The sequence below is a fragment of the Odontomachus brunneus genome, unplaced genomic scaffold, assembly GCF_010583005.1.
Source record: "Odontomachus brunneus isolate Ranch 3 - 2012 unplaced genomic scaffold, Obru_v1 Obru_scaffold_021, whole genome shotgun sequence".
Classification (NCBI taxonomy): domain Eukaryota; kingdom Metazoa; phylum Arthropoda; class Insecta; order Hymenoptera; family Formicidae; genus Odontomachus; species Odontomachus brunneus.
In genome coordinates, this window is record NW_022639471.1 from 1,144,441 (window position 1) to 1,169,316 (window position 24,876).

General features: G+C 46.1%; 2 protein-coding genes across 3 annotated transcripts in view; one reads left to right on the forward strand and one right to left on the reverse strand.

The window, feature by feature from the left end:
- Positions 1-12,371, forward strand: part of LOC116842133 — a 59,912-nt gene extending 47,541 nt beyond the window's left edge. For both annotated transcript variants that reach the window (XM_032810885.1, XM_032810886.1), the window contains exon 5: positions 1,081-12,371. In XM_032810885.1, coding sequence (XP_032666776.1) covers positions 1,081-1,248 — 168 coding nt within the window. In that variant the 3' untranslated portion in view covers positions 1,249-12,371. The remainder of the gene's footprint in view (positions 1-1,080) is intronic.
- LOC116842134 (ATPase family AAA domain-containing protein 1-B-like) overlaps positions 1-24,876 on the reverse strand; it is a 188,467-nt gene that overhangs the window by 121,077 nt on the left and 42,514 nt on the right.

Consider the following 24,876-nt stretch of genomic DNA (forward strand, 5'->3'; position numbering starts at 1 on the left):
AGAGAGAGAGAGAGAGAGAGAGAGAGAGAGAGAGAGAGAGAGAGAGAGACCCGGACATCGTCGCGTACCTACCAAATGCTAAAGTGGATGCCATTGTGCGCCGGCGGGGGAGCCATATAGTTGGCGTGCGGGATTTTACGACGGCACTAAAACGCGAAAGCTGCGGCGGTGGGTAGCTAGGTAGGTAGGTAGCTAGGTAGATAGGTAGATAGGTGGGTGGGTTGGTGTGCTGCAACCCCTATGTGTCGCCGAATGCAGTCGCGCGCAAATGTGTACCAGTAGGTTGCCGAGCCGGGCCGGCTGCTGTCAGACAGTAACACGCCAAACAGCCAACCATAGCTGTCGCGTGCAATTTTGATGGGGAGGGACCAGTCCGCATAAAGAACAAGCGTGTGGACACACCGTCGTTCGCTCGCTCGGTCGGTTGGTTTGAATCGACGCGAGAATCACCTGATCGTCCGCTCGCGCGATCATGTCCCGCAGGAGTCGCCCTCGCCCGCGACGCATCACCGTGTTCTAGATATATTTAATTCCACCAGTCGCGAAAACTGCCGCCGGCTACCGGGCTATTTTTAACCGTGAATTTGCCGAGGACCACCGAGACGGTTTAATTAGCGCGGACAAATTTGGGAGCAATTTCTTTCGCGGTGCTGGTTCATTCGTAGTTATAAACACACGTAACACACGTGCGCGCGCGCGCACCTACACACACATACAGACCAGCAAACAAGACAGACACACATATACATATTCAACTCGCGCACGTTTCAAGAAGGAAACAAAATATCGCGCGAATGGGTGGTACTTGGAAAAAAATGTCGTCAGAGTAATTTCATGGCGTGTATACTTTTACACTCTATACTTGAGAGACAAAAAAGCGAAAAAGGATAATAAATCGCACGAAGTAAGAAGAAGGGTGTAACGGGAAAGAGCACGGGAGCTCTCCTACGTGTCATCGTGCGCGCGCGTACACGTGTGTGTGTGTGTGTGTGTGTGTGTGTGTGTGTGTGTGTGAGCGCGCGTGCGAGCATGGTTGTAATATCGTTATCGATCTGTTGCTCTCTCTCTGTCTGCCCGCAGCTGTACCTGACGTCGAACGTCTCGTCGAGCGATTTCAACATGGGCTACAGCATGACGGGCACGCTGGAGCGCGGCTGCAAGAAGACCAACTCCTTCCAGATGACCCACTTCGCGGTGATACGGCGGCGAGACTACGAGAAGGCGTACGAGGACCCGAATCCCACCTAGTGTCCGTCCACACCCACGCTCTCGGAGTGTGGGGACTGCGAGCATTACACGTAGGGGCAAGCGTCGCCGGCAAAAGGGATGCACTTTCGCGCGCGTGTGCGTCGGCCGCGTGTTACGCGTCGCGCGGGAAAGTGCGTCCGCGCGGCGTTCCAGGTCGCTCGATGAACGTGTCGGGAAGGAGCGGCTCTTTTCGCGGGGCTTATTTCGCTCTCGCGGACTCCCGGGAATCCCCAGACTCCCGGCCGAGAGGACTTCGCAGCTCTAGACGCGACGTCGGACGCGTCCTCGACGAAGAGGATCGCGCACGACGATCAATCGCGATCGAGAACCGCTCGGGCACACACCTGCGTAACGTCAGACCGCCAAGTCGCCGGTTGAATTAGCGATATATTCCTCAAAGAGGAAGGTAAAACCGCGAAATAGCGCACGCGAATATAAAAAGCATCAACTGGATCGCTGCGAGAGGCGAAGGAGAGACGTAGAGATAGGCAGGAGGAAGGCTAGTGGAACGGGGTGTTGGAGAAACACTATGAAGCGTTATCTACCTTCCCCTGGCGCAGGAGACTCATAAGGAGATAATCAAGATAGAGTGTGAAGGAAGGGGTCTTAATTTACGTAGAATCAACATCAGCCCGCGGTTACGAGAGATCCACAGGTGCGGTAGGTGAACGAAAGAGTGTAAGTTAAGACGGAGTAGATAACGGGTAAAAGGTGGATATTGAGACCTGATTCGCCAACAGGATAAATGTTTTTCCCTCGAGTTAATATTTCTTTTCTTAAGTCGCTGCCACACATGTAACTTGTGCGATTTTCTCTCTCTCTCTCTCTCTCTCTCTCTCTCTCTCTCTCTCTCTCGCGTTAAGGCCGAGTTGGCGGACTGGCGGATCGCACGGTGTGTTCCCGATCGCTCGGGATCTCTCGAAGCGAGCCGTTCCCGCACTCGAGAGCTACGAGTTCGAAATCGGAGATTTTCGCGAACGAGAAAGACCTGGAACCTGGACAGCGGACTCGACGACGAGACGGAGCGGAAGGTAAGAAAGGTCGAAGGATCGTCGGGGAGGAACGAACGTGTGTATGATATCTACCAAAGCCGCGAGTAGCAGCCTCCCTGCACACGCGACAGCCAAACGTCCAAAGATAGTCCGTAATTTAGGTCGAATTAATTAGTTGTTAAATAAAAGCGCTAACAAGCGACGCATGCAGTCACAAGCGTGATTATAACAGTACAGAGAGGCGAGAGACGCTGGTCGAGAGGCGGGAAACTGTACACCAAAGTACTAGCACGTAAGTCTGCAAGTTCGTCGGCGATAACCCAAAATCGCAGCGCTCCTCCTCCCCTCGCTCCCCTCCTCTCCCCCCAAAAGGTACACTGCTTCTCATCGATCGACGCATCGACGACCGCCTCGTCGAGATTCGCGCGTGTGTAATTAGTAAGCGATTATGTATAGCGAGTTAAGGCTTCTCTTCTCTCGGCGTGAATTCACTCGGCGCTCAACTGCCTAGGCTAGAGTTATTGTGCCAATTCGAAGCCATCGTTGACGAGAGCACTGTACCTGAGAATTACTACGAGAGTCAGAGCGCGGGAACACGCGCGGAGAAGCCGATGCCTCGGCGAAACGATGTGGGCCGGCCCCGCGAACGTCCAGTCGAACGTGTAATCGCCCAAAAGACGTCCGAAAGGAAACCCGGGAGATTGAGATGTCTCTCGGCCTTTTGTGCTCGCCGTTCGCGCCAACGGCGACGAAATGGGGCACTCGCACGTGCCATTTCTCGCCACGTTGCACGATAAAATTCGCAGTGCAAATAAAAATTTAGAGAAACCACGTTTCCTGGATCCTCGCGCGCAAATGTCAGCCAATTTCGCCCGCACCACGCGGAATGACACAGAGCAGCGCCGTTGATCTACGAGGAAATCCCGGATAGCGCGTTCGCGCGAGCATCTCGTTGGAATTTCAAGTATAATTACATTTTGTATGTATTGCATTTTGCGTTTGAGGGCACGCCCGGAGAATTTCATATGACGGCGGTGGTGGCCGTCAGGCAGGCAGGCAGGGTCGGTTATAAATATCGTTTCGCCTGGCACTGGCTTTATAGGCAGTATAGCTGTAGCGTGTAGCCGGCTTACAAGGTATTTCAAAGCTTGTTACGCGCCCCTTTCTTTGAGCCACCGCCGACGCCGCTCGAAGAAAGAAAGCCCGCGAGAGAGTCTCGCTGCACTGGCTGGACATACAACAACAAAGCGAGAGAGAAAGAGAGAGCCTCTGTGTGTCCCTCTCTTTCTCTCGCTCACTTACTCGCTCTCTCTCTCTCTCTTTCCCTCTTTTACCTTTACAGGATCATCGTGAACCGGTGTTGTAACCTTTACACGATACTTATTTTTGCTAAAGAGTAGGAAGTCGCTCACGATGCCAGTCACGATGTATCCCGATGATCTAACGAGTGGTGATCGCTGATCGTTCGTTCGGGACGTAAAGTGGCTCCGAAAAAGTAGAGTCGGACAGGAAATCCCGAGGATTTCGGAAAGGTGGAAAATCGGACTCGACGAGTCCTCTCGTGTTACACTTGTGTTAAGAACGTCAAATGTCGATTATGCATTAGTTAAGATTAAGGGAGGTCCTGCTTTAGATAGCCGAAAAATAGGAGCAATTTTAACAATTTTTTTCAAAGGGATAAATAACGATGTCGATATAGGATTTTAGCCATATTATTTATCATTATTTTAAGTAGACAAAAATTATTTAACGAAAAAATTGAAATTTCATTCAGGACTTTGTGTTGGGTGCAGCGTCGCCAGATGCCTTTAACTGACGGGCGACATTACAGTTCGTGTAACAATTTGAAATAAATGGGACGAGAAAATTTAAAAACTATATTAAATTTACTGAAGAATGAACCTAGATATTTTGACAAATTTTCCCTAGACTAGTATTACTACTATCGGGGACATCAAATGAAAAAGAAAGAGAGAGGAAAAATGTAGTCCGTAATTTTTATATACCCTCATTTTGTTAAATTTCAACTTTCTGCATAAAACAAAGAAAGGCCCTCCAACAAATTTAGTACAGTTTTCCAATTTTCTGGTCCCATTTGTTTCCGGTTATTACACGAACTGTAATGTTGCACATCAAATTTGGAGGCGTCCGGCGATATTGCACCCAGCACAAAAAAACTAGATGGAGAATTTCAATTTTTTTTAAATTTTCATACATAAAACAACGATAAAAGCAGCAAACAATCAAAATTTTATATTAATATTTTTATACATTTCTCTGAAAAAGATTTGTAAAAACTTCAATTATTAATTCTTTAATTTTTTATTTGTTAAAAACCTCCTATTTTTTTACTATCTAGGCCAAAACCTGCCCTTAAAGTTACGTTTTAAAGTTGTGTTTTGGAGTTATGTTGCGTGTTCTCCGAATAATTTATTTATTCGTCGTTGTTTCACGGTAAAAGAGATGTGATTTGCGTTTGGTCATTCGATCAGATTTGCTTTGCGCGCCCAGCGATATCATCGACGTTATCGCCGTTGCGTCGCGCGATTCGGGACGCGAATTTCTACCGCGAATACTAATCGCGGAGGTGTTTCTGCACGAGACGTTTCCTCGCCTGCCGTCGTCGCGGAAAACCGGTAGCGAACGAGCGGTCGCGAGAAAAGTTCTACCGATAAAACAAACTCGTCGTTCGTAACTACCCCTAGAGTCCTCGATGAGAATCTCTTCCGCTTTTGCTCAAGGAATTACCTAATGCCAAATGGATAATTACGTGCAATAGAGCGCAAGAGGAGGTTGAGTCGTTTCACGCATTCGATATTAGAATATCGCGCTGTGTTGAGTTTCACTATATATAGAAGGTAAAACACGGTGCACCCGAGCGTGTTGGGTGAAATTCTGTCGTAGATTATTTTCGTCGGTGATACCTGCTAGACAGTCACCGAGATGAGATGGAAAATTCGTTCGACTGATCCTTTCAGTATCGAATAGATCGACATTCTCGATGAAAAATTTACGATAATTCTATTTTCAATCCTCTCAAGAACTCTCGTCGCATCAACGAATGTTAGTTCAATAATTTATAAGTCTCTCGGAGAGAGTGTAATACGCGGGGATACTGAAAGGGTTACGTATATAATATAAGGAGAGAAAAGATCTCGCGGCTTACCGTTTGAATATTTCTTTGCGTTGCGACGCTTTTCTCGAATTTCGCGCGAGTGTGGGCGATCGAATCCAATCGGATTCCTCCTCCCGTTGGTGGAGTTACGTGTTACAGGGTTTAGCGTTTTCTCGCAATTCAAGGGTGGCTCAAGGTTTGTCGCTTCTCCCGGCAATCTTCGTGCGAATCTGATCAACGTGTCGGGATAAAAAATGCCGGGGGATTGCAGGCAGGAGGGGGAATAATTCTGTGAACCGATGTTGCTCATGACACGGTAAAGTCTCGTTAGTTCGAAAATCCACCATCTCCTCCACTACAAATCCTCCTCTACGATGAACTGTTTCGAGTTCCTCCGAATTTGCTCTAACGAGGGTTTATTGTGCTCGTACTTTGCCATCGGTGCGTGTGTGTGGTGCATGCATGTGCGTGTGTGTATGGCAGAATTACGTTCGTTATTATTAGCCACGTTACTTGGATTGCGAAAATCGCGTAGAGGATCGATAAGATAGCATACCGCTGCATGTACATACATATATATTGTGAAAACACAACTCTCATATACACGTACACATTTGCAAATACACACATGTACGCGCACACACGTACCGCGCACCGAGACACACACACACACACACACACACACACACATACACGTTCCGCGAGAGTAGATGAACTTTTCGCGAGAACCACGTTGATGTTGTAGTTTATTAGATTAGCACTCGTGGCGCTTCTTCTAGCCGATCTAGTCCTTAGATCTAGCACGGACCGCCCGTCGTAGTTGAACTGTTCTCGATAGCGGCCGATTAGCCGAGGGATTCGCGTGTCCGAGAGAGTTCTCGCGAGCCGATGCGAGCCCTGGCGTTTCGCGAAATCGCGACGAGCGAGTTGTCGCACTATAAATTCCGTTACCGCGTCGCCGAAAGGTTATTACCTCGAAAAACATGGTGCACGCCACCGTTCGGCACGTCTTACTTGGCGAGCAGCCTCGGCAGCGCGCGCGCGCGCTTCCGTTTTACGACGCCGCGGCTCCTAAATTCAACAACGGCGAATTTCCGGCGCCCGTCAGGCGGAGAGGAGTCGCGTCCTCGTCGCCCAGACGAGACGTCTTGCATCGCTTCCTGGCTTTTAAGATTCATAGCCGACGCTTTATAACGTTCTTTCGACGTCGCCGGGATGCCGATCTACGATCGCTAAGCCCCACGGCGAATCGCGGACATTCGATACACCCAGTGGCCTTTACGGCCGAAATCACTTCACGCTTTTTGCGAAACGGGACGAGTATCTTCGGCCAGCCGAAGCGCGATCGTGCGTGACGACGTTTTCGAGAAAAACCAACGGATGGTCGCGATCTATCGTTTCCGCGCGCACGAATGGCGAAGATCTCACCCTGGATTTTCGCAGTCTCGAGCGTCTCCTTCGCGAAAACACCGGAGTGAATTTTCAAATCGCAAGAAACCGAATCTCACTTTCCAACTACATTCCCTACATCGAGAAAAAAATACTTGAAAATTTCTCTGCGTGATATGAGGTTTATTTCAGCGAAATAAGGTTTACTCTCGCGAAACAAAGTTTATTCCTGTGAATATAAACTTATATCCCGCAGGTAAATTGTCAAGCATCGTTTCCTCAATATACCCACTGAGAAAGGAATATTTTCAAATTTACTGTAGAACAAGAGTTTATCTCGCCAAAACAAACTATATTACAAAAATTATAATTATATTTAATTTACATAATAATTATACAATAACAATAAATTTACGTAATAATTTATTGTATTTGTAATTAAGATGTAAATATTATGAAAATTTATTTCTCACCGAAGTAAACTTCATATCCCACGAATAAATGTTCAAGTATTTCTTTCTCAGTGCACATCGTCGCTGACCGTGCGATTCTTCCTCGTCTTAGTTTGACCGAGACGGAATTTTCATTCACAAGACGCAAGATATGCGGGAAATGCGCGATTAAATTTTTGCACGCCAGACGGAGCGTGATAGCTCGAATTTGGGACACGGTTTGACCGACGTCGTTATTTCGGCATATTACTGGTACGACACGCGTATTAATCTGCTCGCACTCGACTCGCGAGAGTCTCTCTCTCTCTCTCTCTCTCTCTTTCTTTTCCTCTCCTCGGTTCATCCCTCGGCAAAATAACATTACTGTCTCGCCTAAAACGATAGCGGTCGCGTCCTCCACTTTTCGGGGTAGTCTTCTATAGCCTTTTAGGATGATTTAAGTGAATACGTACGTCCGATATCACGGTCCCTCCTAACTACTTAGCCGTAGTCTAGACCCACTGATGCACGCTTTCTTCGAATCTGAAACGGAGTACTCCTATCTTCGTCAGCTGCACAACGGGTCTCTAGTCTATCTTATCGCGTCGCGCTACTCCGTCGCACTCGGATCGTCCGTAATTGCATCGAATCAGTCAAGCGTGTTTCAAGCCCGCAAAACAAGAATATACTTATATTTTTGTATAATTATACCCTCGGGGATATCTCTCTAATTGGCAAATTGAGGTGACTTTGTGCTCACTTCATCTCTCGCTCAAGTAAAAAGTCGACTGCACGAGAAAATATTGTAGTGAAAATCGCGTTGAAATTACATCGCTTTTTGCAATGCTTTTTATAAAACTGGATTATACTCAAATTGTAATATAAATTATCACAAAATTTGTAATAATCTCGTCACTTTGATATATAATATAAAAGATACTCAAGTATAGTCACAATAATGTTATAGTAAAAAATCATACACCTGCATAACATTTTTAAACAGATTTTGGATAGATCGGAACAAATGTTGAAGCTTTAAGTCAGGGTCAGTGAACGCTCAATGAGATTTTGTGCCGGATGGTGTGTACCTTCCGAATTTCATCAAGATCTAAAGGTACAAATCAATCGGATACGAAAATTCACTGAGCGCTAGTGCTGAATCCACTCATTTGGACATCGGTGCCGCATGCTCCGGCGAGAGGGAGCGCGTGTTTCGTTTCATCCAGGAGAGGCAGAATCAAAATCGATCGCGGCGATCCGGATGCGGAGGAGGTAGCGGGCCGTGCCCTATCTTCGAGATATAGCGAGAATGTAAACGTAGACACGCCAAGTAGTGGTCGTAGTGAAATCGATGGTCGTCGTCGTCGTCGTGTCTCATCGCCGGGCGTCGCGACGCCGTCGACGCTCCGCTTTGCGCTCCGCTCCGTTCCTCTCCGAGCCGCTCTCAGGGCGTCTCTTATCCTGCTCTTCTCCTTCTCTCTTCTCCACCTTATCTGGCCCCTGTCTCTCTCCCGCTCTCGTTAGATCGCCAGTCGAATCTTCGCCGCTCACGCGAACGTCGACCGGCAAATTTTATTTTTTCTAGGCGGCAAAGATCCTCGACTCGCGATCTCGCGGCCTCCGAATGGCGTCGCGGGCGTCGACAGTCGCGACGGACCGGCGGTGATTTTCGTCCGGATGCGACAGTCGGGCTCGACGTCACCGGCTGAGACTCGTGCGACTCGCGCACGGTCGAGACCGCACGAAGAGCTCACGCTGGAAGGACCGAGTCCAAAATGTACAATGAACTTAGTCGCTTAAAGTGGACCTCGGGAATTATGTACAGGTAAATTCAGTCCATCCTCTGTCTTGTCTCCAACGTTTAAGGGACGGTTTCTGACAATGTCGCATTTAGATATGGCGAACGCTAAGGACACGAGAGGCCATTAGCGCGAACTTGAATCCAAGATGGCAATTGCCATAATTTATAGCTGGCTTGCAACGAGCATGGCCTCGGCGTTTACCGTATCCTAACTGCGCGACGGTGTAAAACTTTGCTAATAACGACGTCCATTTCGGTAACACCGAAGGTCTGAAGTAGCGGCCCGTATTTATGTTACGTCGCGATATGTTTTCCTGTGGCTTTCCGACTTTTATTTCGCGCGCTAGCATCGCGAGCGGTAACAAGAGATAAACGATACGTTCCCATTTGTCTGGTAGATTATCCGCGGCGTCAACAGTTACAAAACAGAAGGATCCGGAAAAAAACAAACGCAAGTCTGAATTATGTCTCGTTAATTCTGCGAACAATCGACTGTCGCATCCGCGTCTCGTTGTAATCGATGTGTGTAGTCACATAGCGAGTAGCGAAGAGAAACTAAGAAGAGATGTATCCTTGTAACAAACGCCAAACGGATTACGGCATTGCACTGGTTTTAGAGGAGGAAGAGAAGGCAAGAAAGAAGAAAAATACGAACGAAACATTCGTATTCAAAGCTATGGCTGTGATTCTCATTAATCGGTAAAAAAAAAATCGGTTCATATTGTACTCGAAACACATATTATATAAAAAAAATATATATATAAATATTATATATTATATATACATATATGTAGGTTATATATGCGGCGATATATTTAGTGATAAAGACACGATATTTTGCACGCCGTTGGGTTCCGCGTTCGCGTCTCTCTCTCTTTCCTTTCCTCGAAATAGTCGAAATTCACGATCGCGCGCCTCTCCGTCCCGCGACGGGGCGGGCTTTATTTTTTTATCTGGTGCTAAATCCCAGAGAGTACTAGCGTGCGATTTCGTTGATCGAGACATCGATCGGTCCCTAGGCGTTCTATCCGCGGCGGGAATTGAAACCGAGTGGGGAAGGTTTTTTCGCTGGCGTAGAAACACGCGGAAATGATCCCGGCGGCGCCGGAGACCGGGATACAAGGCGACGTGTATTCAGAAATACGGATTCACGAGTGAAAAACAGAGCGCAAGCCCCGATACAAATATATGCGGTTTCCGCGACTCATCGTGGCTCGCGCCGCGCGTCGTGCGAGCGCGACACGAGTCGTCAGAGAGATCAGAACGACCATTTCCCAGGCGCAATTTTCACGATGCTGTGAGCTGTCCCGAGAGCTCCGAGATCGATGCTGCCATTCTCTATTCAATTAAGGATCCCACTGCTATTCTAAAATAATATCTAAGCGTCCGCTCTCTCCCTTCATTCACGGATCGCGTTGCTGACGAAGTGTCGTCAGTTATTTTAAGTCTGAACATTCAGTTGCAACGATCGATTCGCGAGACACAATCAGTAGCGCAAGGATCGCGATAGTCTCTTTTTTTGGTGTGTTTTTCTTCTCTCGCGATGAATTGTGCAACGCATCTATAGCCGACAAAACAAAACTCACTTCTCCAGTAATCCTCGGAAGATAAACCCTGCCACTGGATGCCGGGGATGCGATCTGAAATTCATCGAAGTGAAAACGTCGCGATTGTTCCGCGGCCGACACTGCGTTTATGCCGCAGCTTTAGCGCGAAAAATTGCACCCACCGAATTTCACGCCGGTCTCGATTCTCGCGCGCGTCCGCGAACGATTGCTCACTGTTTTTCGCGTTTGATTGAGAATCAAATCTCTCTGAGCGGAGCGAGGGGAGGCGTGCAGCCGCCGGCTCCCCTCTGAAAATCAAAGCCATTAGCGCGATAGCTCCTAAGGTCTCTTTGCGATCCACCGTCAATGCGTAAACGCACATACATAACAACAACAACACACACACACACACATACACACATACATTCGTTTAACGTAACGTCTAATTAATCGATTAGGCCGTAGGCTTAACGAGCGCGGTAACGCCGCGCGAATGTAGATACGCGCGACGAAAGGGCGTTCAACAGCGGCTCTTCGGCTAATGAGAGGATATCGATCGCACGCATTGATTGCGGCCGAATAAATAGGCTCTCTGCGAGATACCTCTGCGAGGACGGGCGGCACGATTAAGAGGGGCTCCACGGAGACTCGATCTCTAGGGAATATCAAAAAGGGCTCGACGATCTCAGGATATAAATCGCGATTTGTTAAGATTCATGAAGGTATCAATCGCGCTGATTGTCTCCAACGACAGGAGGAACGTTCAGTAAGCTTCGTAAACTTCGAGACTGCACTGGAAAAAAAGAAGATATGCATAACCAAAAATAATTCAGTTGCGACATAGTCGCATCAACCTAGTGATCTTTGCGCGATAGTAATGTGAAATTACTATAAATTAAATATAATGTGAAATTACTGTATAATAAGCCAATTACTTTGGGGTATACTTCAACTGTAGTTGTGTGTAATCTGGACGTGGCAGCTAGAAATCAGTTAGGTCGACATTTTTATTGTACACCGAAAAAATCATTTTTATATTTGGAACTTGGTACATATGATTTTGTTGGCATTACCATGTTTTTATTTGTAAAGTAAAGCCTTCAGAGCGGCGATTAAATGTTTTCCTCGCGATTACCAAACATTTGGTTTTAACCAAATTACGCCGCGGTGTGAACCGAATTTTCGTCTCGACAACAAAATCCTTTTTTTCAGTGTGGGTACGTGCTCCTGGTTGGAGCAACCAGATATCGTCGCTGTAAGCCAGCAATTGCTTTGCGGTTGCAGCAACCACATAATTCGTTGTTCCGTATTTTACTGCTGAATCTGGTTGGCACAAGCAGACTTATGTGTGGGCCAACCGTTTTCTCTGTGTAGCATTTATCGCGTCGCAAGAGAGCACGATGCGCTTCACTCTCGCTGTTGCACGCCGTTAATCGCGCGAGTGCGCCGGAGAGGATGTCGCTCGAGAAAGTGGAGGACGCTCCTTCGAGCATCCTCTCCGCGCCCACGTCTGTAAAACGAGCGACAGAGATAATCAGTTGACCGCGACTCCTTCGTTCCCCCCGACCGACCGACCGACCGACCGACCGAGTGGAGCGCGCGCGCGGAAGTCGCGAATTCAATCAAAATAATTCCGAGCAGCCGAGACAGAGAGGTCGGCGACAGAGAGACGCAGGATGCAGGTGTCATCCTCGCAGCGCGAGTGCAGCGATACGGAACGAGGGAAGCGCGGGTGTTTGATGTATTTTCACTACAGTCCTGTCTACAGTCAATTCATTTTGTATCTATACCTAATCTATGTATCTATCGTCATAATTTATGCCGAATAAATGTTACATTTACGCATAACGAGGTGTACTACGCACCCGATTCTCGTCCAATCTCCCAATGTTCCTTCTCTAACGCAGAAATCGATGGTCGAGTCATAACGAAGTAGTGCTGTCAATATATCCTGGATATTTCTATACCTGGATATTACAGCTTTAGGCATCCGGATGGTAAGTAGTTACGAGTATGCAATGCATTCATTCGTTATTTGTTATTGTCGAAAAAATCAATAATCCAGAAATGTCACATTATCTCGTGTAGTCATTAAATTAACTTTAGTTGCAAGTTACTTTGGCTCGTATTAATAGTCGTTACTTGAAACTTGTTCTACGTAAATATTCAAATCTAAATTTAGAATTAAATGAGTTTTTTATTTGAATTATATGTGACGTTAAATTTGCAGTCGCGATTCAGCTGAGAAACTCGGGTCTAACTCTGAAGTACAACTGAAGTACTCTGAGTGTCTCACCTGAAGCGAGTTTCAAGTAACGATTATTAATACTGAAGATTATTTCAAGTATCGATTATTAATACTGAAGAAATATCAAATCGATTGCCAATTTTCATATGACTTTTACTCGACGCGAAAGTGGCTTGGTAAAAGGAGAGGACAGCGGAGGGAGACAGGAAAAGCATAACTGGAACGATACGGAGGTAATTAGGATACCGCGCGAGTTACGGCAGACAGCGAGAAATGGAAATTGTGAGAGTGAGAGAGAGAGAGAAAGGGAGAAGAAGAAGGAGGCCGAGAAGTTCGATGAAATTCGTTTAAGTTTAATTGACTACTGTTTCAAAACACTCGCGAATAATGAAGGATAACTTTCCGGTTCCGATGGCAAGTTCGCCGGCGATAAGTAACTTTCCGCCCGGACAACTTTCCGAACGTAACGGACTTTATCTGTCAGAATCCGGGGCTCGAATGAGCGCGGACGAGAGAGCCGATGAATTAACACTTTGACCCACCTTCGGCCGCGATAAGAGCTAAACACGAGCTAAAAAACTTGGCTCCGCCTCGCCCACAGGGAAACAGGTGCATATGCCCGCCGCAGATTACGCGTGCCACGCTAGGTGCGTCGCGAACTGTCGCGGTAATGGATACCGGTATCCATCACCGCGATCGGACGAACTATCGCGGTAACGGCGACGACGGTAGCGGCGACGGCACAGCGGAGAAAACTGCTTCCGGGACGGAAAAGTTCCGTAAGTATTTCTCGAGCGTTCCGCTAACGGGTAACACATTTTCGATAGTAACGTCGCGTCGGAGTTACTAAACTCGCCGGGAACTTTTCGATCGGTAGCGGCGCAGTCGGCGTTCGACGACGAGGACGAGGACGACGACGTAAAATTCTGCGGAAGTTAGCGACGGTCGGAAAACTTGCTAAGAGAAACGAGTGCGAGAGAGAGAAAGAGAGAGACGGGACTTACGATCGAACGGCAGGCCAGCTTTCTCCGGCAAAAGTCCGATATTGACTTAACGAACGAGGAGACACGTGACGTTGCCACCTGCTGCTGCTGTACTTATTAGCATCTCACCCCACCCCCCCTCTTCCACCGCGTTCCTCATTACTTTAAAGAGGATTGAAATTAACTCGATGTCGGGAAATCTGTCCGGCCATGTTTGTCAATCGCGTGTACGCTCGAAGTCACGAATATCGAGAAGCAAGGTCGATCGATCAATCGCTTATCCGATATCGGAACAACTGTGTCACGCCGAGTTACATCGACGATATGTTGTTGCTTTTTCCCGTTCGTTCTCGTAAGGCTCCTGTGCCTGTACTCGTCGTACGTTGGCCATGTTGGATCGTGACGTCAGAGGCGACAAGAAATGACATACTGCAAATTTCTGCGTGCCATTTTCAAGCAGAAAGATATTTGAATTAATCTCAAACATCTCAGACATCTCAGACATTTCAGACATCTCGGGTCGCTTGAATATGTACTAAGAAGAAGAATATCTAAGAAATGAACAATATTTATTCGACGGTGTAACTAATAACATGCATATCGGTACTAATATAAAATATTTTTTAAATAAAAAAACGTTTTCCTCACGTTTTCACGAATTATTTATTTAAATAAGAAAATTTAGACCTAAGTAAAGATGTTATTTCAAATTGATCAAACGTATAAATATTTTTTATTTCTTAGATGTTTTCTTACTCGATGTACTTGTAAAATTCACCGAAAAATATCCGTTTCCCTTGACGGTCAATAAATAGCCGTAAAATTGACGTGAGCAAGTGATGAGGAAAGACGGATTAAACAGGAAAGAGCTGCGTGTCAATTTTACGGCTATTTATTGACTGTTGAGAGAAAATGGTAGTTTTCAGAGCATTTACCAAGTATACTCAAGAAGAGTGATCTGAAGTGTTCTCCGATATCTTTTCATTTGAAACGTGTCTTCTCGCTTCTGACGTCATCAGTCAAGAGTTCCGCGCGCGAGCCGAGGGAGGAACCAACAGTCTTAAAACTGACATAATGCGTGTTAATGCAATTACACGATGTTCGCAGTAATTAATTACGTAAAAGAGATCGGCTGGGAGTTCCTTCGAAAGATACCTCAGCGAGACGCGGACATTTTAATCTCCTGCCAAAGTCATGCATACTACTCACTTATATCATCGTGACGCATGATGGCGTTGCGGAACGACGTAATTAATGCGGCGCATTAAAGGGGAAAAAGTGGAGCAAGAAGAAACGACGTGCGGAAAATGCATCCGCGGGGAGAAGGTAAAAAATATTCCAATCACGTCGCGTGCCTCTAATCGTTCGGACGTCCCGGTTCGCGGTGACGAAAAGCAAATTGGATTATAGATTAAACGTACGCGGCCGTACGTCGTAAATCAGCGATTCAGCGCGCAATACCGAAAACATAAATCCGTCCGGGGGTTGCCAACGGCGCAGAGCGAACGGGGGAGAAGGGTAAAGCCGGGCGGAGGGGCAGGGGAGGACGGGAATAGTGGATGCGAAATCTACATAACGGCGCCCGAATTTCATCGGGCACGGAAACTTTGCATACGAGCGCCGTGGCGTAGCGCGCGCGCGCCCTTCGCGAATCCATCGCGATAATGGGAAACATTTCGTCCGTTTCGGGGCTCTGAAAAAGTTGTCGGGAGAGTGAGCGTGTCTAATGTCGCAACCGCGGCCATTCTTTCGGATTTACGTAGACGAATAGCGGTGGTTACGGCTCACGTCGGCAATAATGGATTACGACTTCGTGCACAACGGTCGCGGCCGCGCACGACGAGGACATAGAAGAATGTCTGTTTTGGAAAGTATGATGCTCTGCCGCGGTGATTTTGCCGCCCGACAGTCGGGAGATATGTCGAGGGAAGTGTGTATTAACACGAACACAACAACTGTCAATCAGTGGGAAGGTAGCGCGTATTTTGAGGGCCGTTGCGACGCCGCGAAACCGTCTCGGCGAGAGAGATACGATGAGCAAAAAGAGTCTCGATTTAACAGCGAGGGCTGCTTTTCTACACAAGTAACGATCGCGCCGCGGTATCACCGAGCGGGGTGCGTCGCGACGCGAAAATCGGGGGTGATTCGACGAGGCAGATTTGCCGCTGAATTCCCTACTGCGTCGCCTGTTATACGACGCCCCGATAAGATCGTCGTTAGATCCGCGTAATGGGACCTTAACGCGACGTCGGCTCCGTCGGCGTGAATTATAATTATTACTAACGCAATCGTGTTCCCGAGATAAGCCGCGATTTAAGACGCGAGAAACCATGGCCGCTTCCCGCGCCGAACGAGAAACGTCAGGCTGAAGAATCTTGAAGGCGAAGTGCCCTTAAAGTCGCGGTTCATCGAGGAACAACGACGATCACGATTCCGACGATACCGATCAATTTTTGCACGTAGCAAGACTCTCAGTGTTCGCGATTTATCATCCGCATATTTGTTCGCTTGTTTCCGAGGTTTTTCAAATTACGACTCGATATAAATGACGCAACGACACACTTGATTTTCTCGGTGCCAATCACGTTAAAAGATTTGCAGTAAATAGAGAAATTATTCGCGTTTCATTATTTCCGTATTTATTTCCCCGCGTTCGATCAATTTTTTAAATTATAAATTGATTAGATCATATTGGACAGCAATTTTTGTTTGCGTCGAGCATATTTCCGCTATATTTTTTTCACAATTCAAACATCTTGCACTGAAAAAGATATTTGTTATCTGTGACTATAATCATGTCGAGAAATAATTGTTATAAATTATGGTCGAGAAAACTATTTTTTATTAAATTCTATTATAATGTTAATAATAATAACCATGCAAATTATTATCTTATTATCTTATTATTACTATCTTATTATAAAAAATATGGTTGAAATAAAAAATATGGTCGAAACCAAAAATATGGTTAAAACCAAAAATAATTTTAGTTAGTTAATTTTTTTCTTTCAGTGAGAACAAGAAAATAATAAAAAAATTTAGTTTTAAATTAAAACAAATTCACGCATGGAAATTATTTAACCTTTAATAAACCGTCCTGACATAAGAATAAAACATTGGCATATTTCTGCAAAATTTGTTAAACATAAAAATAATATTAATCTTGAAGAAAAATATGTAAAAATCTCCACTATAGCGCATCTCTAAAACTTTCAGCAATGGAACATTATACTTGCTAATTTGAATGCAGCAGGTAGAAATTAGTACGAATTGATGACTTTTATCTCTGACGCGAACTAGCTGTTGACCAGTGTAATCCAAAGGCGAGACCCGACGGGAGTTACAAGGAAATATCCGCGCGATCCTCTCATCTATTTCTCGGGACAACATTACGTCAAGAAGAAAAATTGAGATGCGTAAATATTTTTTGCTCCACTCGCCGCGTGGTCTGCCCGCAACAGCCTGTATTCATTATCGATATCTGTGCATCTCGCCGCGGGATGAACGGAAGGGGTGATTACCTCGCGAATCCCCTCGGCATAGTTAGTATGAGGGAAAATGTTCTTCGCCGAGCGAAGAGTGAGGGGCGGCCGGTAGTCGCGTAGCATCAGCCTCGGTAATTGAACTGTCCAAGTGCGAGATGGAAGCGCGCTCGCAACGGCTGCGCGATACGGATCAGTTAGAGCGAGATATTACGAAATTGCTCGCCGTATTGCAATATTTATCGGCCGGTATGAACAGCTGTGCGAAGTCAATCTTGCTCCGCCGCCGTCACCGGCGAGGATTCGATAAGAGTCATCGCCATTGGTTCGGCGGCCGTTTGACAGTCATTTAACGCGTTCGCTACATTAAGATAGAGGAAATGTCTAAAAATGGGCAAATATTTATTTGATAGGTACTTTAACATTTACTTAAATTCAAACTCTTTTATTTGAATAGAATAAATTGTATATATAAAGTAATTTTATATATAAATAATTACGCGCGAATGAATTTATAAAGAATAAATTTATTAATCAAGAGGAATATCCTTATTTCAAGCTGAATATTCTCTTACTAGAAGGAATTTCTATTAAGAAACAGAGCTTGTACTGCAGGAAAAAAAACGAAATTCCTCTGACTTTAAGGATATTAGAATATCTTTCTTTTAGTTTTTAGAGAATTCTCTTAAGGCTATACATAACATAATTTCGCTAAGAATGAGATTTTTCTGGATATGATGATAATTAAAATGAGAATAAAGAATAAGGAGCTGAATAAAAGGAATAAGGAATAGGGAATCGAGAATAGAGAACAGGAAACACAGAGAATAAAGGACAGTTCAATATTAAAATATAAAACTTAATTTATCGACGCAGAATAAAGGAACAGAGGAATAAGGTTATTTCTTGTTTTCAGTATTCCTTATTCCTTATTCTCTGTTCCATGTTTCTTATTCCTTTTATTATGCTCAGCCCCTAATAGTTGGGCAATGTCGAAAACAAGTAAGTCAATTAAGGAAGAATTAAAGAAGAGAACAGAGACACGTATGTTCGCACAGCTCTACCCGACAAAACAAACGAAGGGCGACACATTTGTTCGCGCGGGCGCGCGAAGAGTCGCCGCGCATCCGATAAATCACGCACGAACTCTTTTGTGCTCCACGCGAATAGGGAGACTCTTTCGCACACACGATCGGGGGAGGAATCTCCATTTTGCAATTTAGATCGGGAACACGGCGCGCGAACCTTATTTCGACCTGTACGCAGTTCGTCGGACAAGCGGAGCGAGAGGGATCATTTAATACCGATGTGTAGTTCCACCCTTTCGCGAGGACACACGGCGGAAACTCGGGTAATTTTCATCGGCCCGGAGGAGGAAAAAAAGAGTAACGAGCTCGCTGTCGCGCCTGTTATATCCCTCGCATGGTGTGCGAGCGATTGTAGCGTCGGAGTACTTTTGAAAATCGCAAATCTTTTTTCACAGTTAACAAAAACGTTTCACAGTTAAAAAAAAAGAAAAAAATATCAAGACTTACGTGAAATAATTTTTGCCGTTCGACGCTCTCTTAAAGTGAATCAGTGAATAGTCACTGATATCAGTTATAAGTATAGCACTGAGCACTTTCAGTGCTGTACTTATAACTGCAAATCAGTGTATATTCACTGTTTTCAGTGATATTTGACTGATTCATTTTAACCCTAGGTATACACACTGGGGTCTCCGAGACCCCGGGCAAAGTTTGAAACTCTAGTATTAGTAGAGAGAATAAGTAAAGAGAATACAACCGCCGTATAAAAGAAATGTGAAGTCTCCTCTGCAGATAGTAACTGTCGGACCAGTCAATTGTCTGTCGGTTTTGTGGTAATTCACACGTAAAGTAAGCCCGGGGTTTCCCAGATCCCAGTGTGTACTTCATGTAACTTTTTTGCAAGTAAGTATATTTTGTAATTAATTTTATTCGAGTTCATAGTATAAATATACACTCTAAAAAATGTTAGATTAAATAAGTAATGTAAAAAAAGAACTAATTTTTATTGGGAGACAGAAACACACGGACTAAACGCCCAAAATGATATTGCCTTGTTGAGTGAATGTTATTTGCCGCTTTTAAATTATTGACGTTTTTCTTTTTCTGTTTCACATGCATTAAAAGTTATTAATTATGTATTTTTTAACAAAAATCCTAACTCTTATACCAGAAAATGCCAGAAAATAGAAATATGAAAAATCGTCAATTTTGGAGCCTTGCAATTTTCACGATAACATTTCAATATTTAAGCGACGATTTTTTTTGTACCTTGAAATGCCCTTTCAAAATCTAAAAACATTTTTCGATTATCTCTATTACCAAAAAAGATATGCGTTATTCAAGCTATTACGGTAAAATGACGTTTCCTTTGCATTTATGAGTAATTCTAATGTTTCAACACGTCTTTATTATATGATGCTTATTATGATTTAATTCTAATTCTTAATAAATATATGTATTTATAAATCTATTAACAATCGGGAAAAAAAAGTCAAAATACTGTGATTTTTACCGGAGTTATAATAAAAAAGTAGCTGGGGTCCCCAGTGTCTATATATGCGAAAAATAAGTGTGTAATCTAGGGTTAAGAGAGCACGCAACCTTAATCTAAATTTTGATTTCACGTAAGATGTCTTAAAAGTGCGACAGAATAGAACAGGGTCCACGTGGAGACAGAATTTCGACTGGGAAATTGTCGGAATTGTCATCAAACGCGCGACGCTGAAAATTTATTTTATGGCCGAAAGTACGATCTTTCCGGGTTAAACGACACCATTACCGGCTCTATCGTCTAATTCCCACGAGAGAGCGCGCCGAGAAGCATAGCATCGACTTTATCTCGATTTTATCGCGTCGACGACACGCATCTCCTCAAACGATCGATATCGATCGCGCGGCTGACAAAGGCGAGGCGCTTAACATCGACATAATTCCCTAGGAAAATCATCCCCCTGAGGTGCGCGCGCGCGCGCGGAACAGCCCGGACACGGGAACAAAAGGACGGCCGAACGACTCCAATATCTCGTTAAAGGCCGTCGCATAATTATCGGCCATCGACGTCGGCTATCTAATTAACACGCGGACGTCGATCGGGGCGTCGGGCCGCTACCTCCGAAATCTCGCCGGCACTTTGTATGCCGGCGCGAGAGAACGAGCGAGGAGGGGGAGAGGGGAGGGGGAGTGAGTGCGCGAACCCTACACACATCGCGGCTCGAAATAATTCAATTTCCAGCGGCGACTAATTTAATTACCCCCGGATAATATCGCGGGGGACGCGCGCGCGCCGAATCCTAAACGCGCGAGCGTGATCGCGCGACGAAAGGGCGGCGAAACGGCGCGTAATGTAACGCCGTCGTCCTCTCGCAGCGTAATCTCGCCACCTCCGACACGTTCGCGTGCCAAGTCACGGCGAGAGCCTCGGCATCCACTCGAATTTCTTAGCGACCCTCCTTCTCGCCGCCCTACCCTCCCTCGAACGGGCAATTAACCCTACGCCGAGTCGCCGAGCTGCCGTTCGGCCGCAGAGAACTCGACAATTTAATCTCCGCCGTTAGCGTAATCGGTGGAATTTTGTATCGTTCACGCGAAACACGCTTTATATGCAGGCATCGCGATAACAAACGACCCCGAAGAAATCCCCATCCTGAGCATTTCCCGGAGCAGACGCGCCGTCCTATTCAGCCGCATTTATCGCGATACATACAGCACACGCCACTATACTCCCATGCAGAAAACGTTGAAGCGCGCTTTTCGAGGTTTTCGAGCTCAACGACCCGCGGAAGCTCGAATCGCGCGCGTTCTCGACTCGAGAATGACCACTGGCTTCCCTTTTTACCGGCTGCACTTTTCACAGAAGCGCGCACTCAGCAACTCAGCAGCCGTAAACTGATTTGCGTGCGAGCGCGGGCGCGCATACGGAGATATCGTATCGCGCGGAAATCTTGACAATCGTCGACAAAACGGTATCGCTTAATCCGGCTTGGCCGTTGCGAAGGACGAAGCGGAGAGTTGCAGCCCCACCCCCTTCTCTGGGAACGGCATGAAACGACCGGGGAAAGTACGATTCCCACTGTAAATCAGGAAAATAGCATCAAAGCGTACTTATCCACACGCACGCTCACGAGAACGCGCACGGAATGACAGGCAGCGTGGTCGCGAAAGGGCAAAGGGAAACTCGGCTAGCGATGGTAGCGCAGGGCATAATGAAGTTCGCCGTATCGGAAAAATCTCTGCGAAAAGAATCTGTGCCGGTCCCGACCTGAATGCGCGTCGTGCCGCAAACGTGAAGGCCGGCGAGCCGGCTGAATGCGAATCGCGAAAAGAAACGCGAGAGCCGTCGAGCTTTTCAAGCGAGACCCGTCCCGACGTACGGCGTACACTTTGTACTTCGCTTCTGTTACCGCCGCTTACCCTCCATTTTGTCGGCTAAGCGAGACTGCAGCGAAGCGACAGCGGCCGCAACCGTTGCGAGACGCAACGCGAGAAGGTTATCACACGGTCGATTTCCATCGAACGTCCGCCATTATGCGCGTGCCGATTGTACGGGCGTTTAATTTAACGACGCGCGCTCGTTCCGCGGAACTTTCGCGCTGGAAGTTACGATCGGGAGTAAAACCGACGCGCGATCGTAACCCGGCGAATCCGCTCGTCCGGCGATTTCGTTAATTTAAAACAGGACATTCCCTTCTACTTACTCGTGTGTATTTATTTTCCGTTTTATTAGTTTGTCTTTAAGCTGAAAAGAAAGAGGAAAGGAAGGGAGAAACAAGTAGATGGACAAAGTGATGCTTGTTAGACGCCCTGGGACTACACTGAGAGAAAAAATGGCTCATCTAACTAAAATTATAATTATTTGTGACTCCAAGCGTATTTTTTTGTAGTAACATGTATATAAGATTATTGTCACTAGCATTCTGGTAGAACTTGATACAAAAATGATTTTCTTCAACGTAATCTATAATAATTGTTTCTCTATGTGATTATAGTTACAGGTACCAAATATTTTTTTCTCAAGGTAGATCTTCTCAATGTTTCGTAGTTGCAGTACGAAAAGGAAAAGAAAACAAATTTACATAAAATATATAAAATAAAGTACAATAAACTAAAATATGATATAAACGAGATATTGATATAAACGAAAGTGAGAGAGAAGAGAGAAAAAGAGGAGGAGGAGGAGGGCTTCACGAGCGGGCTCCTTCGCACAAATCAAACGCAACATCTGTTATTGTTCATGACAAAAGGTGGAAAAGTAGTGCTCGAGAGCTAAACATTTACTCCAACTTGGACTCGACTTTTTTACGTGACGTTTCGGCTCCGGCGCGGAACAACAACGGTATGGCCCTCAAGAACAACAACGGCGAGCTCGCGACGGCACAGCGCGTTCCTCCGCGAAACTTTCGTCTCTCACTACGGTGTTAAAGACAGTGGGTCATGCGCACGCGTTGCTTCGCGCGAAAACGATCAAGTGTCGGCACGAACCGCCCGAAGAAGATCATAGGAGCGACGGAGGGTGCGCGATTTCGGGTATATACGGACGAGAGGAGTTAGCAAACTCTTCGCGCTACTTCGTCCTGCCTCCTTTCGCCAAGATTAAACGATTCCTGGCGAGGCGGCGACGCCAAGGGGGACGGTTGGGTGGGTAGGTTGAAGGGGTTCACGTGACGCCTTAACTGGTTTCGGCTTATCTCCGTAGTTTCGTCGTATTTAGGGAAAACACGGGAGCGCGAACCCGCAGGATCGTTAAGGAAAGTTGGGTTTAGGCGGCGGGCACAATGCCGAGCGAGTCTTTGAAGTAACAATGGTAAATGCAGTTTGCTGACAGTTCTCCGTCTGCCTACGCGGTACCCTCCCTCCACCAGATCTCACTGAGAGAAACCTTCCTGGCCACCCTCACTTCGCCCTTTTCGCAGTCGAGTCTCTCTCGGTTCTTCTTCGCGCGCGCGCGCGCGCGCCACCCTTCCTTTACTTACACACCCTCAACCACCCGGCGAGCGACAACATCATGGCTTCATTGTTGTCTCCAGTGGCGGATTATGCATCAGACGCGGTAAGTGTCTTGGCACGAGAACAACTGCCAAAACGAATCGAGATCGAAATCGGGGTGCAATCGTTGCCGAAATGCATTTGCAAAGATCTCGCAAAGAGGTTTTGGACTGATCTTACTCGAACAAGTCTATTTTGGGCGACTGTTCCAAATTATATCTTGATCCACACTGGGTTCTCAGGCGCTCCACGCATCCAATTAGAATATTTCGTTCGCTCGATTAACGTTTTGTATATCACAGGCTGGAGATGTCGCGGGCTACGCTATTGTTGTCACACGCGCTGTTCGTATTCCACGCACCGTGCCGCTGTATTATCGGCCCGACTTAGTTGCGGCCTGGACGAACTTCTCCGCGCCGAAGTTTCCTGCCGATACAGCGATTCCGTGCACGACGCATCTCTACGTTGCCCCGAAACGCGGCTGTCGGGGACGCCGTTAATTATGAAGCCGATAACTCGTATCTGGAGCAACCGCCGGAAATTCGGGAGTTGAGCGGAACGCGCGCGGAATCGATTATATTGGATAATCAGCGCTTAACGCGCCAGTGACTGGAAGACAGTTTTCACGAATTTTTCTGAGCCACTACGTTATGAGATAAGGATTCGGTTGACAAAGTGAGACTCTAACATAACGTTTTGGACCTTTATAAATGGTCCTTAAATTTGTCTTGAATGAGATACTCGGGTTCGTATTAATAGTCATTACTTGAAACTCGTCTCGAGCGAGATGCTCAGATTTCAGTTCAGAGGTAGATGCAAATTTTTCGGTTGAATCACTCGATTACAGATATAAATGTAACATTTATCACAATTCAACTGAAAAATTCAGGTTTGATTTTGAATAAAAGTCTAAGTATCTCGCATAACACAAGACTTAGGCGGCAGTTATTAATATAGATCTAAATTTATATCATCTCACGTGAAACAAGTTTCAAATAACGACTATGGCCTATTAACATAGGCCTTAGAATTAGATACGTGTGTCAGTTGAGTCGCAAATATAATGACACATATAATATCATACAATTCAAACTGAAAAAGTCTCGCATCGTATGAAAGAATTCAAATCTAACTCTAAATTCAACTTCGAATATCTCACGTGAGCCAAGTTTCAAATAACGACTGTTCACACGGGTTTTAATCTCTGATCCTGAAAAATGTGCCGAGTACGCGTAAAAGGTATTCTTGTGATAAAACGCGAAAAGACTAAGGTTCGGCTCTTGTAAATGGAGTATTCGGCGTATCGATTTGCTCCCGAGTGCACGATAAATGCATCGCCTCTTCACTCGCCTTTATTATCCCCCTTTCCCGTCGCGATTCCGCGACGAGAAGCCGCATAAACGTTCCTCGGTCCGATTAATCGTCCCGTGGTAATTTTATGCAAAGTTAAGTCGATGTCGGACACCCAATGAGAGTCGTAACTCTCGACAAATCGCCGCGGCCTAGCCGCGGCCGCGAGTTCCATTATAAGCACGCGGTGTAACGTTAATTTTTATGGCTCGTGAAATTCCCTCCCTCCCTTCCTCCTTTCTATTCTCTCTCTCTCTCTCTCTCTCTCTCTCTCTCTCT